The following is a 20,467-nucleotide window of genomic DNA, read 5'->3' on the forward strand; positions in this document are numbered from 1 at the left end:
TTTAATGTTACCAAGATGAACGATACACGCAACCATCAGCTATGATTTAATGTTACAAATAGGAATGATAACAGGCTTTGACCATTAGCCTTGATGTAATGTTACCAATATGAATGATACAGGCAACCATCAGCTTTGATTTAATGTTACCAAGATGAATGATACAGGCAACCATCAGCTATGATTTCATGTTACCAAGATGAATGATACAGGCATTGACCATCAGCTATGATTTAATGTTACCAATAGGAATGATACAGACTTTGACCGAAAACTATGATTTAATGTTACCAATAGGAATGATACAGGCAACCAACAGCTTTGATTTAATGGTACCAAGATGAATGATACAGGCAACCAACAGCTTTGATTTAATGTTACCAAGATGAACGATACAGGCTTTGACCAACAGCTTTGATTTAATGTTACCAATATGAATGATACAGGCAACCATCAGCTATGATTTAATGTTACCAATATGAATGATACAGGCAACCATCAGCTATGATTTAATGTTACCAATAGGAATGATGCAGGCTTTGACCAACAGGTATGATTTAATGCTACCAATAGGAATGATACAGGCTACCAACAGCTTTGATTTAATGTTACCAAGATGAATGATACAGGCTTTGACCAACAGCTATGATTTCATGTTAACAATAGGAATGATACAGGCTACCAACAGCTTTGATTTAATGTTACCAAGATGAATGATACAGGCTTTGACCAACAGCTATGATTTCATGTTAACAATAGGAATGATACATGCAACCAACAGCTATGTTTTAATATTAACAATATGAATGATACAAGCAACCAACAGATTTGATTTAATGTTATCAATATGAATGATACAGGCAACCATCAGCTATGATTTAATGTTACCAATAGAAATGACACAAGCAACCAACAGCTATGATTTAATGTTACTAAATTGAATGATACAGGCTTTGACCAAAAACTATGATTTAATAATACGAATATGAATGATACAGGCTTTGACCAACATCTATGACTTAATGTTACCAAGATGAATGATACAGGCAACCAACAGCTTTGATTTAATGTTACCAAGATGAATGATACAGGCTTTGACCAACAGCTTTGATTTAATGTTACCAATATGATTGATACAGGCAACCATCAGCTATGATTTAATGTTACCAATATGAATGATACAGGCAACCATCAGCTATGATTTAATGTTACCAATAGGAATGATACAGGCACTGAACAGCTTTGATTTAATGTTACCAATAGGAATGATACAGGCTTTGACCAACAGCTATGATTTAATGTTACCAATAGGAATGATACAGGCTACCAACAGCTTTGATTTAATGTTACCAAGATGAACGATACAGGCTTTGACCAACAGCTATGATTTAATGTTACCAATATGAATGATACAGGCAACCAACAGCTTTGATGTAATGTTTCCAATAGGAATGATACAGGCAACCAACAGCTTTGATTTAATGTTACCAATATGAATGATACAGGCAACCAACAGCTTTGATTTAATGTTACCCATATGAATAACACAGGCAACCATCAGTTATGATTTAATGTTGCCAAGATGAATGATACAGGCAACCATCAGCTTTGATTTAATGTTACAAAAAACAACCTGCTGGCTTAGAGGTAATAGAATCATGAAAATGAGAACATGTGTTCTTTGAAAATTTCAATGCAATTATATTATGTCAGCCATGTCAAAAGTCTTCACAAAGTCAAGGCATAAAGTACCAATAGATTCTCCACTGTCCATGACACAGGCAACCATCAGCTTTGATTTAATGTTACAAAACACAACCTGCTGGCTTAGAGGTAATAGAATCATGAAAATGAGAACATGTGTTCTTTTAAAATTTCAGTGCAAGTATATTATGTCAGCCATGTCAAAAGTCTTCATAAAGTCAAGGCATAAAGTACCAATAGATTCTCCACTGTCCATGACACAGGCAACCATCAGCTTTGATTTAATGTAATCAACAACCTTTGCTAGCATAGAGTAACATGAGCGGTTTTGTTTAAATTTAGACTGGGATGGGTATTGACATATCAGTCCCTAACCCTCCACCTTTATCTGCTACTAAGAGAAACTTCCGTATGATAAATAGAACCAATGCACAACATCCAAGCAAACCTAACAAAAGAACTATTTCTAATCTCCCATTCATAGAAAAAATCTTAGAAAAGGTTGTTCTATCCCTGCTTGTATCTCATCTGAATTCAAACAGTGATTTTAGCAATGTACAATCTGCATATCACCCTTTCCACAGTAATGAAACTACTCTGACTTCTAAAAGTAGTTAATGACATTCTCTCTGTGTTGGATAGCGGAAAGATTACAGTCCTCACCCTCCTTGATTTGTCTGCAGCATTTGACACAATAGACCATGATACATTACTTCACCGTCTCCAGCATGTATTTGGCATTCATGATACAGCCTTACTGTGGTTCAAGTCCTACTTGGTCAACAGGACACAAATTGTATCTGCAAATGGAATTCACTCCAACCCAGTTGATCTATGTTGTGGTGTTCGACAGAGGTCTGTTCTTGGACCTGTTCTCTTCATTCTATACACTCAGTCTCTCTCAAGTGTCATAAATCATCATCCAGTGTCTCACCAACTGTATGCTGATGACACCCAAATATACAAAAAAAATCTAGCCACCCAACTGAAGTTGATGCTACCATCAAAGGTGTAGAGAGGTGCATTTCTGATGTGAAATTATTCATGACATGTAACAAGCTGCAGATGAATGATGACAAAACTGAGGTCATTCTTACCACAACACACAGACTTTCTCATTCATATCCTTTACCTCAAACAATAAATATCAGCAACACCAACATCAAATTCACACAATCAGTAGAAAACCTAGGTGTTACTCTGGACAGTTCTCTCACATTGCACCAACACGTCATGAACATATGCAAGGCTGCATATCTTGAGCTGAGACGCATCAGCTCAATTCGCAAATATCTTTCAGCTGATGCCACTAAAACACTTGTGTGTTCATTAGTACTTTCAAGACTGGACTATTGTAACTCAATTCTGTCTAGTCATATCAATATCTGCTACAGAAACTTCAAAAAGTTCAAAACACAGCTGCTCAGATCATACTTAGAGTACCACAATCAGAGCACACCTCCACACTGCTCTGTACCCTACAATGGCTATCCATTCGATCCAGAATCAAACACAAAATTTTTTCTCTGTGCTACGTTGCACTGACATTCTAGTCCAACATACCTATCCGACCTCACCCATGTGTACACACCAGCAAGATACTTATGCTCCTCTTCTGACAATAGTATACTCATTATTCCCACTATGAAAACAAAGTCATATGGACAGCATTCTTTTGCATACCAGGCCCCAGCAATGTGGAATAAATTGCCCACTGAACGTAGACACAAAGACACAGTGATCCCACTAAAGAGTGCACTCAAAACTCACTTATTTCAACTGCAAGAACAAACTTAAAGACCTAATAATGTTTCCTACCTTAAATATTCTCAGCATGTTTTTTTGTGTTTTCTAATTTCATGGTGTTTGTTTTTGTAATCATATCATTGTATGTTTTTTTTCTTATAGGTGCTGTCTAATGTTGTAAAGCACTTAGAGCTTCTAAAGATTAGGCGCTATACAAAGTCCTCATTATTATTATTATTATTATTATCATGAATGAATTGAATGGTACACTGACAGGTAGCCATAGAGATATATGGAAATAGAATAAAGATTGTTTATAATGTTTCACAGCGGACTGGGGTTTTAGAACATTATAACTGTAAAACATTATAATAAAATTTTCAAACATACATTTGTACGAATCACATGTTATCTTGAAGAAAGAAAAAAAGACAAACCAGTAATTTTTTGCATCAGATGAAAGCCAGTGAATCATAAAAATCATTTTTATGTGAAATCATCTTTTTGTTCAATAACTTGGTTGCTTCTTAGCAGTCACTTATTTCACAAACAATATCCTCATGGTACAACAAATTTACTTTTCTCTGTAAACATAACACCATGGACCACTCTGGTGGCCTAGTGGTTATTTTACTAGAAAAAAATAGTTTCTACTTTGACTACATCATCCAATCATAATACCTTTGGAGAATAGGTAAGTGGCTGAGGGAAATTTATCACCTTTCCCCTGAAGATGCCATCTCCAGTCCACTAAATTATGTGATACAGCTTCTAGATAACCCAAATGGAGAAAACTCCCATTTGTCAGCAAGCAGCTTCAAAATGGGAAAAATTTTCCTCCCGCGACTCCAGCAGAAGTTGTGAAGCCATGTCTTGTGAAACTGTAAAATGACCTGGAAAGGTGACCTGTTGTACCACAGCTATAGGTCCTACAAGATAGAGTTGAGCCCCTTGGAATGAAAGATCGCTTAGATAAAAATCTCCATCCCATAGTCTGGATAAAGTCAGTTAGAGAACAGTTGTGGCAAATGCTCTAGCCTTGTAAGCCGGAATACATAACAAATTCATTGGAGATGGGGTTATTTCTAAATATGTAGAGTAAATAACCCACATAATCCATGATGAAGTGGAATGCAGAATAAATGTAAACTGAACATAAGTAAAATACAAAATCAATGCACAAGAAACGGAGGACACAAATGATAAACATAGAATGAATGATAACAGAAAAAAGAATGAAACATGAATAAAATAAACGAATAGACTTAAAAATACAAAATTCCCAATGTTTCCTTTCACATAATAACTGAGGATCAGATTCTTTACACTTTCAAACTATTTTTCTCCTCTTTCATGTGATGATATTGTTCCTGCAAAAGAAGATGTAGCAAATGCAACTGACATAATGTCATCGGTGGTTGAATCTGAACAATTTTACAAACTAAATGAGATAACAAAATAAAATTTGCTGACAAATACTTTCCAACAATATTTTAAACTTAATACAGTTACAATTATACTTTTATTTATTAATCATTTACATCCCTTGCATTTTATGCATTTTCCAATTCATTAAAGCACACTTTTAATAAAACAAGATGTACATGCTACAGTTCTATTCTTTTAACACTCTTGAAAATGGAAAATATGATTTCTGTAAATTCATGTCCATTTTGTGCTGCTCCATGCAAATGAAAATGAACAAAGACAAGATACGAAAGTAATATGCACAAACTCTAACTGCACTTCTGTGACCATAAAAGAACAACAATGAAATGGGATGTAAACAGAGGGAATATAAAAAAAAATTAAATGGAATGTAAAAAGATGGAATATAAACAACAATGAAATGGAATGTAAACAGAGGGAATATAAACAACAATGAAATGGGATGTAAACAGAGGGAATATAAACAACAATGAAATGGAATGTAAACAGAGGGAATATAAAAAAACAATGAAATGGAATGTAAACAGATGGAATATAAACAACAATGAAATGGGATGCAAACAGATGGAATATAAACAACAATGAAATGGGATGTAAACAGATGGAATATAAACAACAATGAAATGGAATGTAAACAGAGGGAATATAAACAACAATGAAATGGGATGTAAACAGAGGGAATATAAACAACAATGAAATGGAATGTAAACAGAGGGAATATAAAAAAACAATTAAATGGAATGTAAACAGATGGAATATAAACAACAATGAAATGGAATGTAAACAGAGGGAATATAAACAACAATGAAATGGAATGTAAACAGAGGGAATATAAACAACAATGAAATGGGATGCAAACAGATGGAATATAAAAAAACAATTAAATGGAATGTAAACAGATGGAATATAAACAACAATGAAATGGAATGTAAATAGAGGGAATATAAACAACAATGAAATGGAATGTAAACAGATGGAATATAAACAACAATGAAATGGGATGCAAACAGATGGAATATAAACAACAATGAAATGGGATGCAAACAGATGGAATATAAACAACAATGAAATGGGATGTAAACAGATGGAATATAAACAACAATGAAATGGGATGTAAACAGAGGGAATATAAAAAAACAATTAAATGGAATGTAAACAGATGGAATATAAACAACAATGAAATGGGATGCAAACAGATGGAATATAAACAACAATGAAATGGGATGTAAACAGATGGAATATAAACAACAATGAAATGGAATGTAAACAGAGGGAATATAAACAACAATGAAATGGGATGTAAACAGATGGAATATAAACAACAATGAAATGGGATGTAAACAGAGGGAATATAAAAAAACAATTAAATGGAATGTAAACAGATGGAATATAAGCAACAATGAAATGGAATGTAAACAGATGGAATATAAACAACAATGAAATGGGATGCAAACAGATGGAATATAAACAACAATGAAATGGGATGCAAACAGATGGAATATAAACAACAATGAAATGGAATGTAAACAGAGGGAATATAAACAACAATGAAATGGGATGTAAACAGATGGAATATAAACAACAATGAAATGGAATGTAAACAGATGGAATATAAACAAAATGCAAGTGAAATACTCATTTGGTAAATTTATCCGTTTTAGAGTCTGTCACTGAATAATGTCATGAAAAAATGTTTCATTTTGTTTGTAAAATTTTTTTTTAACTACAATGCACAATTTCCAAACATAACAGAACCAAAATCAGGAAGATATGATTTAAGCTACTTACATTTCCCTCTGCTACAGAAACTACACACAGGACCAAAAACATTATATCACTTAATATTGTACTGTCTGCTAAAACAATAATAAGAATTATTTAACTTCTCATGAACAAATTAAACTCCCATATGAAGATGGATCCATGGTGGTCTATAGCATCCTGAATGAGAGCCATGACACTGTGTGTTTTTGATTATATTAGATGTTACAGCAAATCAGCACAATCCTGACTACCCTTGTGAAAATGTGACTGAAATTTCAACGAAATTTGCTGAAATGTCCTTTGTTCACCAAAATTATGGTATTTCACCAAATGTCAGTCAGATTTAGCCAAAGTTTCTAAAAATATCAGTGAGATTTTGTGACTGTAATCTCACTGAAATTTCAATGAATAAAATATCACTGAGAAACAGTACTTTACTGATATAAAAAAATGAACCTTTTTCCATTTAAACAATTTAACAAGCTGCAGATGAATGATGACAAAACTGAGGCCATACCAAACAATTAGTAGCAGCTCACATGTTAAATGATAAGCTATAGAACTCCAAACTGATTAACTTCAGAATTTAAGTAGAGACAACGTATACATCACAGACTGTGGGGTAAGTGATGATATTGTTGCCAGATATCCATGTCTATCAAAGATGGTCATCTTTGTGGAGTTTTCATGGCCCACAAGTAGAGTAATCTTTCAATGTCATGAGTGATATTATTATTTTTATATTAGCAAAATATTTTAGTTGTGTTATAAATCTGAGTAAAATCAGAGTTATTTAACTTGTTAAACATTTTCATAGCTGCTTATGGATCGGGGGCTCATTCAAATGATCAAAATAGCATTAGTTTGTACATTCAAACAACATTTGCAGTATGATGTTCGCATATACTGTGACTCTCATAATTATAGCAGCTGTATAATTGTTGTCCATTTATATTTTAATATTAAAGTGTTTAATAAAGTGCCGTATAATTTGTATCCACTATTTCACTTGAAACTTATTGAAATGTCTTAAAGATTACTGAAACTTCTGTAAAATACTGAAATTTCAATGAATAAAATATCACTGAGAAACAGTACTTTACTAATATAAAAAATGAACCTTTTTCCATTTAAACAATTTATTTTTGTTTTGTGTACATTTTTAATTATTTTCATCAAAACTATTTTTCTGTTTCTGGTAGCTCTAATTTTACTGTTCATTTTGGGAACAATAACTTCTTTCCACATCTTTCTTTGTCATTTTTCCTCTTTTTTATTGTTTAACTTGAATTGGATTTAACTGCCCCTGGATGACAAGATTGTTTTCCATTTTAAAGCAAAATTCCACTTTTCTCATGACCTGAGTCCAATTTTCCTCGACATGGACCATTTTTTTCATATCATCTCCGTAGCTGTTTTTTTTTCAATAAGAAACCAGTCTGTCTGTTCCATTCTGCAACAATCCTTATAAAAGTATTTGTTCCAAATATTATTTAGGAGATGATCACTATAAAGAGCTTTTTCATTGGTCAAAAGTCTGTACTTGCCCAATGAACCATCATGTAACATAAACAAAGGGAAAGAGCAAGCTTGCCAAACATGGCATTTCAAATTTTCCAGTTGGACATGAGTTTGAATAATGGTTTGAAAAATATGTGGAAATGAGAATGGCTTGAATGCAAAGTCGATGGCAATGCAGTTGGTCAATCTGTAATAAAACTGAATGCCAGCATTTTGCAAATTTGGGAAGCTATATAACTCCAAACTGATTAACTTCGGAATTTAAGTAGAGACAACGTATACATCACAGACTGTGGGGTAAGTGATGATATTGTTGCCAGATATCCATGTCTATCAAAGATGGTCATCTTTGTGGAGTTTTCATGGCCCACAAGTAGAGTAATCTTTCAATGTCACAAGTGATATTATTGTTTCTATATTAGCAAAATATTTTAGTTGTGTTATAAATCTGAGTAAAATCAGAGTTATTATAACTTGTTAAACATTTGTCATGGCTGCTTATGGATCGATGGCTCGTTCAAATGATCAAATTAGCATCAGTTTGTAAATTCAAACAACGTTTGCAGTATGATGTTCACATATACTGTGACTCATAATTATAGCAGCTGTATAATTGTTGTCCATTTATATTTTAATATTACAGTGTTTAATAAAGTGCCGTATAATTTGTATCCACTATTCCATTTGAAACTTAGTGAAATGTCTTAAAAATTACTGAAACTACTGTAAAATACTGTATATAGTAACTCAGAAATTTCACTATTTCATTTAAATTTCACTAGTAATTCAATGAAAGTTCAATGAAAATTTTGGTCAAAATTTTAGTGAGATGTCACCAAAAGTTTAGTTAAATCTCACCATAGTTTAATTGAAAGTTTAATCAGATCTCACTAAGATTTCACTGAAAGTTTTGGTCACTATTTTTGTGAACTCTCACCAAAATTTCAGTTAAATTTTAGTGTGATCTTACTAAAACTTTAGTGAAAATTTTAGTCCACACTTTTATGAAATTGCAACAAAATTTGAGTGAAAGTTTCGGTCAAAATGTTTGTGAAATCTCACCAAAATTTTAGTGATATTTTTGTGACACCTCTAAAAAATGTTAAGTGAATTCTTACTAATATTTTGCCCAAAACTTAAGAACCTTACCTGACTTGGCACTGTATACCCTAATAAAAATGTGACTGAAATCTCATGACATTTCTTAAATTTCAGTCACATTTACACTAGGGTATACTGTGTCAAGTCAAGTAAGGTTGTTAAATTATAAAATATAAAAATGACCATGACAATATAAATGGCATGACAATAAAAATACACCTTCTACAGTACAGCTCATATGTAGTTTTGGAACCCTACACATTGTGTGTGGGACTTAATCTCTCCAATTCACTGAAGTGTGATAACACTTTACAACGGAGTGATAGAATACTTGCAAATAACCACCACACCTCAGCCGACAGGCCGATGTCATCTCCACCATGGATCAGCTGATCAGCATTATTGATTCACATTTGTAACAGCCAATCAGCGAAGATGACCCATGGGCCCTTACAAGAACAAATCATAGGAAATATACGATACAACCATGCAGAATGCCTTAAATTTGTTGAACATATAAGATTTTAAAGTTTTCAACAATAATTTATTTATTTCACAATAACTGATTAATTAAGATTAATTACCAAACTTCCGCTGTTAATAATGAGACCATAATTTGAGGTGTAAAGTGCAACATACCAAGTCAGATGGCTTTATGTTAGAGACATTGTCCTCTGATGCTAAAAAAAACATGTTTACAATGGTCACTGTCATTATTTCTGCAGAACATCTGCTTGAGTCTATATTCTTTATTAGGAAGAGAACATTTAAGTTTCCAAAGGTTTACATTATTTGAAACAAATTTACCTGTGATCATGATGAATAGAAGAAAAAGAAAAGAACCCATCAGAAAGAACAGTAAATTGAATGACCAGTCCCATACAACATAAATGCAATCAGAATTGAACTAAAGTTTGTAGCTGTGTACATCTATATTCAGCCTTGTGACTGGGTCATTACTTTTCAAGGACAAAACATGGTTCCCATTTAAGTGTAAATTCCATGTTTTCTGTTATGTTGTTGTCTTTCTTAAACAGAATCAACAGTCATTGGGAATTTAAATGTTCATACCTCCAAGGATTACTTTTCATGTTTAAACAGTAGGACAACTTTGCACTCTTCTAGACAAAACCAACAAGGTCTTGTCAAAGTCTGTCCCTAAGTTTGTTCAGATTTCTTTGAATAAAGTATAAATGTAAACTTATTGCAAAAGGTGTCATTCAGCCTTTTGTAAATGAAAAAAGTACAGTAGTAATATTACAGTTTTTCAAGGCAATGCAACTATGTTAATATTACCTAAAATTTTATTTGTTATTAAGTCTATTAGACAATCTTCAAATAAACTAGGAAATGTCTATATTAATCTGATGATGATGTAGATAAAATGGAATCTCTCTCTCTCTTTTCATAAACCTCTAAAGAGTATGCTTGCAGGAGTCATACAGTAAACTACAACCATTTGATAGAAACCACGTCCATTCTGCAGTGGTCATTCATTGATGACTTAGTGAGAAAGAATGGTGTGCAGAGCATTTCTCCCCAAGCCGCTGCATCAGGATGTGCAGAGAGATGGCGGATGGTATTTTTTCTTAATCACCTTCACTCTCTCCACCCCCATCACAATGCATGGAGTTCCAAAAATACACATCAACTGTACTGTATATGGGGAGAAAACCACCAACTTCATTAAAAAAAAAAGGAAAGGTGAGGAAATAATTATACACTTCATTTTCTAGGCAACAACCTGGAGATAGTTAAAAACAGTTGTGAAATATTAAAATCATTTAATGGCATTTAAAGAAGCAAAAACATTTAGGTTGATTTTAGTTATCAACCAAACCATGCACAACAGAAAGTAAATGCATGAATTCAATTTCAGATATATTTATTTGGTGATTTTACTTTTCCAGACTTACAACTTACCTTGCCATACTTTTGTTGGGTTGAATTTTTTCTATTACAGGATTTGCCAAATATGTGAAGTTTTTGGGAACAGTTTTATATGTCTGATTATCAAATATCAAAATGATGCTTGCTGTTGCAGTCTTCTCCAATAGTGGTGTTCTGCATATAATTTTGTCTTTAATTCCAGCCCTGCCAGAAAAAAAAGAGAATCTTCAATGAAAATTTAAACGATTACATATTACAAACTCATGTAACCAAGTTCACTGATAAGGCAGCGGGGTGGGGGGAGAATGGTGAAGATGGGCATGATAGGTAGAATAAAATAAAATAGGTTTAAAAAGAATCAGTAACACATATTTTTAAAATCTGACATACTATGCATGCTGAAATTTAGTTGGGGGTTTCTTGGGGGAGGGGAGGTAAAACTAATTTAAATTATGTAACACTTATTTGCTACTACTGCATTGCTTTCATTACTGGGACTTCACTCTCTGGAGGGCCAGAATTGAATATAACTTGATCCCAGTCCAACTCCGTCATCATTACGAACAAAGGGATATCTTCTTCTTTTGACTTGAACCTAGAGTACAGGACATCAGAGAAGGATGGGCAATGGGAATCTTTGTGATAGCAGCAGGCAAGTATTTCACAATTAAACTAGTTTAACCCATCCCACCCCTAAGACTATGTGTTAACAGTATTAATACATTGCTTGCACTTCTGTATTAATGAATTTTTAAGTTATGAAAGAGGCTGATAGCCTCAACAAATCTTGCAGAGAAAACAAATACACTTATCCATATGGTAGGAGTGCTCACTAATGTAAACTGGTTGAAGACTGGGCCTCCCCAGTCACAAATCTGATGTGTCAGTGTACAGAAAGAGTTAAGGATATGAAATGGGATTCTAGTTAGAAACCAAACTCAATTTAGACATCTAGGCAGGTGTTGGTGAAAGTCAGCTATCAGGAGGATCAGAGCGTATACCAGGTGCTTGTGTGGTAACCAGCTTGCTAGAAGCAGAAACTGGACAGACCCAAGTGAAGCCTCCCTAATCTCTGCAGCCAAGTTCAGGGTTCCCAGGAAAGAGAGGTAATGGCAAGCCGACAATGAAGTCTTGGCCAGAAGACCTATTATGAAGGCCAGCATATGGTCAATCCTATCTGGAGAAACATGAACTTTCCCTGACTGGTGAAAAAGTCCAGAGATGGGATCAAATTTGACTTCACCAGATTTTTGATAAGACCAAGACAAGTCTCTGTCAACCAAGAGAGGGACAGAGAAGTTTCTGAGGATGATATGCATTAGCTAGCCATAAAATAATTAAAGGCAGAGATCCTTATAGATCTCATGTGGGTTGCTACTACCCCCTGAACTGAGTTATTTTCTGTGTGGCAGGAAGACTGGGATGCAAAGGAATGCAGCCTGAAGATCATTTGAAACCATCCAGTCACAGGGCCTTATAGTGTTCCTGACCATGGTGATAGTCTCCATTCTGAGGAAGAGGAAAGCACTGCAAGAGAGGGTGCAACTACCTGAGGCTGATCACCTCTCTCCTATGTGAAGGGGGATGAGACCAAAAAGAGTTTCTCCCTTGGCCTCTAAACCATGCCTTGCTTTGGATGAGCTTTGAACTCAGGCTGCTTGTGAGACTGTTGAGGCCATGCCAACTTGAAGAACTTGGAATACGGTCCCACAGGGAGGTCAGGGTGGGTTCACACTTCCAAGCCAGTTTCAACATCTCCAAGGCAGCATCCCTGTCAAAGGTGAAGAAGCTCTGCCAAGGGCTTCGTTAAAATGTTCAGCAAATGACAAAATATCTTCACTATGGCCTAAAGCAAACACTGAAGCACCACTGGAGACAATGATTACTCCCTCAAGAGACTGAAGGAAGCAGCTATAATGTAATTAACAATGTGAAGCTATCATCACAAGATTAAGGGCCTCTAGTTCCAAGGCATCCAAAGTTTTACTGCAAGGTTGTCCCAGGCCCCAGCTATCCCAATCTGAGATGTGCACAAGTCCAATGGAAGAAGGTTTAGGAGCTATGCTGAAGAATTAGCTCAAATAGGTGGATTGAGAAAACAGTAGCTAGAGCACAGAACAATGGACAAACTACACCAACGACAGCCTGGCAAACTCCTAAAACAGGAAAACTTCTGTGTCAGCTCAAAGATCATCACTAAGTGCAGAAAATGGAGAAAATCTCAAAGAGAGGAGGCCCCAGAAAGATTCTTCTTATCCAGACGATTTTGAACAACATGGGGGGGGGGGGGCAGGGAGGAATCAGGTAGTAACTTCATTCATTGTTTCAATGAATGTCCAAACTTCCTCTTTCTCCAACACCCGATTTGAGAGATAGGAAGTAGCTGGGGACTATGGAGGTAGAAACACCATTGTAACTGGTTCCTCTGGAACTTATTTGCATCTGCCATAATGGAAATGACATCACCATCCTACGTCAGCTCCTGAATAAGAACTGTCCTTAACAGTTTCTCACCCCAGAGAGGGAGACATTAAAATGGGTTCCTATCTTCCCATTATCACTCACTGTAGGTGACTAACTCTACTAGCTGTCCTCTGAGGCAAAATGGGATCTCTGATCACTGCTTTGGAAGTGAGTTGCATTTGGCCCTCCTTTCTGTTAGGCAAGACCAGATGCAATGAAGCACCCATGACCAGTTATGTCTACATTACCCTGAAACCAAGACAGAGACATCCATGATATCATGGGAGCGAAGATTTGCTTCCCAGCAGTGGTGATGCATACCATAAGAATTATACAGTACCACTGGGTAGGTTGGGATGCTAATCCATAGTTTATCAAGTACAGCCTGAATCTTTATTCCCATAGGGATCAAGCAGAAACATAAAAACAGATGGGAAATAAGATCACTTTCTCCAGAATGAAAATCAAAACCTGGTAATCAGTGACCAATGCTCAGAGCCCAGTGATCAGTAGATCACTGTTGACTGGTGCATAGTCACTTGTGAATGGTGCCCAGTGACTGATGCCTGGAAAAAAAACATAGACCCATCCAGTAATGAAGATCTGACTAACAACTCCATTTCAGATCACCACTCTTCCCTCTGAAGATGGTGCAATTAGCTCATCTCTGCCAGTGGGACATCAGTCTTCATAGGGCACTGCTCATCAGTAATTGGGAGGTGCAACTCGCTATCTGGTGTTCTCCTTCCCTTTGAAAGGAACAAGGAAGGATCCCCCATGGACACTAATGGTTTGAAATGAGTGCTAGGGATCCCTGGCTTTTGGAAATTCACAGCAGTCATTCTAGAGCATTCCTGCCCCACATGGGGAGATATTTCCCCAATATGGGCAGAGATCCAGATGCATCATGGGAAAAGGGTGGGTTATTCAGTGAAGAAGATGAGGAAGTAGGATGTTTCTTCCTGCTTATGTATGTGTGGTGACTTTTCATGAAATCTTACACTTGATCACTCCAGAGACAACTAATCAGGCACAACCAGAGTACAGTAGGCAGAAGGGGTGTGTGTCCGATGGGACCTTCTTGTAACTCACTAATGCAAACCCAGTGACATAGTAATCAATAAAGAGAAACGCAAAGAAAACAAACAAATTATGTGAATCCAAACAGGACAAGTGATGGATACTCTGGCACAGAACTATAGACTGGGATCATGTTCTTTTTAATTCTGGGCCTCCAATCTGTGTTGGAGGAGGGAATAATTAGCTTGGACTGGAACTAGGAGTTCTGGTAAAGGAAAACATGTAATGCATTACTGTTATTACAATGCATTATAATACCGTTTCTTGCAAAGTAAATCTTGAATTTCAATGCAAGTGAAAACAAAATGGTAAACTTAGATAAGTTCATATCTATCTATCTATCTATCTATCTTTAAAAAGAGATTTGTTGCACTGACAGGGCATCTTAGATGAAAAGGATACAGAAATGCTACACTGAGAGGGCTATTAACAAAACTAAACTTTGATAGGAGCACTCCTAAAATATAAACCAAGAAAACCAACAAGCGTGTCCCCTTTCCAGCCCAATGCCCCAAACTTAGAACAGATCATTTGGAAGCACTGGCACAAGGCTGAATCATCCAAATGTTTGAAGGACATATTCCAAGACATTCCAATGGTCGTATACTGTAGACTTAAACATCTCACAGACCATCTAGTTGCCTAATTTGCAAACATATGCCAAAATCAAATCATTTATAAGTTCGAAGACAGGAGTTACCTTCACTATTATTCAGAATCAGTATATCAGATATGTAGATTATTTAACATAAGCTTAAAATGGGGTGGGGTGGGGGGTAAAAGTGATTTTAACTATGCAATACTTACCTGTTGCTACTGTGCAGCTGCCACTCTCATGGGTTGCAAATACCCTGACTGTATAACAAGAATTTGTCCTACTAATAGGGTGGACCAGATGATTCCAGAACACAATAGATCATACCAGATATGTTGCCCATGCACACTGTCTTTCATTCGTTTAACACACAGGAATCAATGTGGTGGAGGAGGAGAGAAAATGGCAATAGCAAGAGATAAGTATTACATCATTAAAATTAGTTTTCTCCCCACCCCAACACACAAAAAGCCACATTTTAATAGCAGTAAATAAAAAACCTGTTGCATAGCTAAATATTTTAGTTTGGTGGGAGGCTGATGATCCCACCATTGGTCTGCAGAATATGTCTTCTGCCAGATGGTATGCACATGGGCACTTCTGAGTACCTCTGTGACTTTAGTCTTAGTGTGGAGACGGGCAATGTTGAACAACTTGCCATCAGCCTTGGTATGGACGTACACTCCCTCACTGCAGTCCTTGAAGGCATACTGGAGAAGCATGGAGAAGAAGATGGCGAAGAACATCAGCGCAAGGATACAGCCTTGTTTGACTCCACTGGTGACTGGGAAGGCCTCCAATGTTGCGCCATTGAAACACACTGTGCTGTGCATGTTCTCGTGGAACGACATGAGTACAGCAAGCAGTGGGAGGGACAGGCGATCTTCTGCAGGAGTCTGAAGAGTCCACTCACACTGACCAGGTCAAACTCCTTCATCAGGTCAATGAAGGCAATGTAGAGGGGCATCAGCTGCTCACAACACTTCTCCTGCAGCTGGCATAGTGAGAAGATCATGTCTACAGTTGATCTGCTGGCTCAAAATCCACACTGGGACTCTGGGTAGATGCATGAGGCTAGGATCTGCAAGCACGCCAAGGCAACATGGGCGAAAGTCTTTCCGATGATGTTGAGGAGGGAGATGTCCAGGTAGTTGTTGAAATCGCTATGGTCTCCTTTGTTCTTGTACAAAGTGACGATGTTGGCATCATGCCTGTCTTGTGGGATGTATCCCTGTTCCCAACAGAGGCAGAGGAGTATGTGTAGGGGCTGGAGCAGTGCTGGTTTACCGCTCTTGAGGACTTCAGGTGGAATGCCATTGCTTCCAGGAGCCTTCCCACAGGCAAGACAATCTATGGCTTTTCTGAGCTCTTCCAGGGTGGGCTGTGTGTCTAGTTCCTCCATGACAGGTAGGTCTGGAATGGTGTCCAGGGCAGTGCTCAACCCATCACTGCAGTTGTTTCCCTGGTCTGTGATGACTTCGCCCATCTTGGACTTGAGGGGGCGGTCTTGGAGGGGGGGCCCGTCACCTTCTTGATATCCTCATACATTCCTCTTGCATCCCCGGTGTCGGCAGCTGTCTGTATACTGTTGCAAAGGTTCAGCCAGCAAGTGTTGCCACAGTGGCGGGCTGTCTTCTGGGCATTGTTCCTTGCAGTCCTGAGGGCTTGTAGTGTTCTGTGGCTAGGTGCAGCCTTGTATGCCAGGAGGGCTATCCTCTTTGCCTCAGTCACGGGCTCCATCTCCTCCCAGTTTGCCTCATACCAGTCGACATTTTTTTGCTCCCTCTTCCCATAAGCTGTGATGGCTGAATTGTACACAGAGTCATGGAGGTGGGACCACCTGGAGTCAATGGTGTCATCAGGTGTCATTTTAGTGAGAGCTTCTTGCAATTTGCTGCTGAACTGCTGTGTTCTCTCTGGGTTGCTTGTACAGCATGTGTTGATGCGTGGGTGACCCTTTTTCTTGGCATGGTGCAGCTTCTTGGGCAATATTCGCACCATGCTGGCCACGAGGGAATGATCCGTGTCGCAGTCGGCACTGTAGTAGCTGAGGGTGAGGAGGACACTGGCCAGTTCTGCATGCCTGGTGTTGACGAGGTCTAGCTGGTGCCAGTGGCATGGGTGTGGGTGACTCCATGACACCTGGTGGATCTCCTTGCATTTGAAGAAAGTGTTGGTCACACATAGGCTGTGGGAGCAGCACCTCTCCAGCAGTCCCTCTCCAGCAGTCGCTGACCATTCTCATTGATCTTGCCCCTTCTGTAAAAGCTGAGACAGGTGGACCAGGCCTCATGGTCAGCTCCCACTCTAGCATTGAAGTCTCCTAGTAACTAGAGGCTTTCATTGTTGGGGATAATGGATATTGCCTGATCCAGAGCCTCATAGAACTTGTCTTTCTCCTTGTGGGTGGAGAAGAGGGTTGAAGCAGTTGACCGGACCTAAGGATGTTGACAGGTGGAGGGCAAGAATTCTCTCAGTACCTCTCTCAGTACCTGATGACGGAGGTTCAATGAAGGCGACTAGCGTGTTCTTTACAGGAAAGCCTACACTGTGCTGCCTAGGTTCATCCGAGGGCTTCCCCTGCCAAAAGAATGTGTAATTGGCTTCCCTGATGGTGCTGCTGTCAGCCAGTTGAGCCTCCTGGAGGCAGGCAATGTCAATGTTCAGTCAGGAGAGTTCTCTGTCAATGACGGCAGTCTTCCGTTCATCGTTGATCTGCTGTAGGTCAGAGGTCAATCCAGGACACATGGTCCTGGTGTTCCAGGTTGCAAAACAAAGAGCTGGAGTCTTTTTATTTCTTTCTGGTGCGGAGTTTGTGGCCCATTTGTCGAGATGGTCTCTAAGCTCCATGCACCCAGTGATGCAGGCAGGCCATGGCGGGCAGCACCTTACTGATTGGGGGCTGCCCAGCTTGAGGCGGGTGGTAGCTGTCCAGTGAGACATGATGATCTCTCCCACCATCAGAAGTAACCCCTGGTGCCAAGCTCTACACCAATCAAGCTTTGACTTAGAACCAATAAACTGCTACTTCTCGTGTTGTGCCAATGCCTTACGACACTGCTGGAGTGTCCTCTCCAGTGGAGCTATGAAGCCTGGGCAGAGTGGTATGGAGAATCAGCTGTTGTCCATGCAGCAGATCCCCCTCTCCACACAGTGGTGGGCCCAAGGAAATGATGAATGCTGATAAAGCTTGGCACCAATGGCATCGCAGGAGTTGCCGGAATGACGTTGAAGTAAATGTCAGACCGCCTTAGGGACTCTGTCTCCGGATTTTCTGTCGGGGTTTACTCCCTTAGCCTTTCCCATGAGTGGGTATAGCCGCAAGGCAGCAGAGGTTTGGAATCGGAGTTTTCCTTCTCCTAGATGAGCTATTATCCAGGGTTTAAGAGTCTCATCTACCCAAAGCAAGTGGTTTTAAGGCGCCATTGGCGCCTTCACCCCTTCTCCTTTTAGTGGAAAACGTGGTCTGCCAGACTTCAAAGCTAAGCCACACGCAAAGACCAGGAGCTGGATTATAGTTGAGAGAGGCAATCATAGACGCAAGCCATATGGGGCATTTCTGGAGGAGTGGGGCACTTGTCTCCCACTCCCACCCCGGCAATGTCAACCGTAGTATGCATTATTGCAGAGATAATTGCATGGGTGTAACCCTTCCCCAGTTGACTGGTTCTGACTGGTTTCTGTAATGTGTGGGTAGAGTGCATCAAAATGCTGGGGAGTTGGGTTGTCATTTTTAAAATCTTTGAACATTGAAAAATGGTAGATTTCAACAATAAAATGGTATTTACATTCAATGACCTTTAAAAATGTATTTTAGTCATACTACCAGTAAAATCACATTACGGAAATCACAAGATGTAAGTGAGATTCCGACTACACATTAGCAAGCAAAACTTGGCAGCTTGAAATAACTGAAGAGATCTGCTAAGTGAGACTCTCATCCCAATGTTCTTGTGAATAGCAAATTTGAATGTGTTGGGCTGCCCAGTAACCCTTGATCACTACTTCTCTTCAAAAGGGAGAAGAAATCTGTCACTGTACTCACAGAAGGACAGTAGAATTGACACATTTAATATTGTACCAATCTCTAAGGATTCTCCACTTGGCATCACAGACCTTAGATATGGATCATCTCCTGGATTTAATAAGGGACTAGGCTACTAGTTCAAAAACTGGTCCTGGCAGATAGATCGTTTGAGATGAGCCAAGTGAAAAGATGAGACAAGTGAAAAGATGGAGAATATGCAGGCTGTTTTGCAGAGAAAAGTGCCTGTGCTGCAACAGGACATCCCTACCTAAAGTCCTGGGATGGTCCACAGTGGGGCCACAGGGGTGTTATCAAAATGAACCAATAAGTGGAGTTCCTTACTTGTGAAGTATCATAAGGATGGATCCTGATGGATAGGAAGGCATAATCAAAGAGCATGATCACACAATAAGGACGAAAGCATCCATTGCCCAAGTCCTCTGCATGGGTGCAGGGGAAACCAAAAAAGGGAACTTATTGTTTAGCTTTCAAACAAGCGTGTCCCCCAAGCTTGGAACAGGGACTCGGATATGGATTGGTGTAGAGACTTCTTTGTGAGAACTATCAAGTCCCTGGCAGAAAGAGAAATGGATGAGCCAACAACTTGGTCGTAAGTGCTGGGGAAAGCAAAAAGGGGAGCTTATTGCTTAGCTATCAAACAAATGTGTCCCCCAAGCTTGGAACAGGGAATCTGATATGGATTGGTGTAGAGACCATTTTGTGAGAATTATCAAGTCCATGGCAGAAAGAGAGATGGATGAGCCAACAACTTGGTTGTTGCTCTCAGTGCCTCTAACAAGGGCAGGATCTTGATTACTCAGACCTGAGGGACACAGACTAAACTAATAATGTTTGTTTGGAAATGCATCACCACATAGACAAACTCTTCAGATGGAATAAGCTCCAATTTCTCTAGGACGGGTAGGAGACCCAGCCTGGTCACTATGGACCAATAGCAAAACAGATCTTAGGGTTTCTAGCTGGCTACTGTGGATCAATGAATCATCATAAAAGAATTAGGATACCTAGTGACATTTTGTCTGAACAACCTCTCTAATGCATTCTTCTAATGAAGGGAGTGCACCTCTTCCTTTAATTGCACCAGATTCAACTGGAGGAAGAGCATG

The 20,467-nt window shown here is 38.4% G+C and overlaps 1 protein-coding gene across 1 annotated transcript in view; it reads right to left on the reverse strand.

Annotated features, from left to right (window-relative positions):
* LOC149788893 (plexin-A1-like) overlaps positions 1 to 20,467 on the reverse strand; it is a 159,867-nt gene that overhangs the window by 110,564 nt on the left and 28,836 nt on the right. Inside the window, exon 5 of the mRNA XM_089973565.1 lies at positions 11,209 to 11,379. Coding sequence (XP_089829691.1) covers positions 11,209 to 11,379 — 171 coding nt within the window. The remainder of the gene's footprint in view (positions 1 to 11,208; positions 11,380 to 20,467) is intronic.

Source organism: Sinohyriopsis cumingii, chromosome 11, assembly GCF_028554795.1.
Source record: "Sinohyriopsis cumingii isolate HCF-2022 chromosome 11, ASM2855479v2, whole genome shotgun sequence".
NCBI lineage: Eukaryota > Metazoa > Mollusca > Bivalvia > Unionida > Unionidae > Sinohyriopsis > Sinohyriopsis cumingii.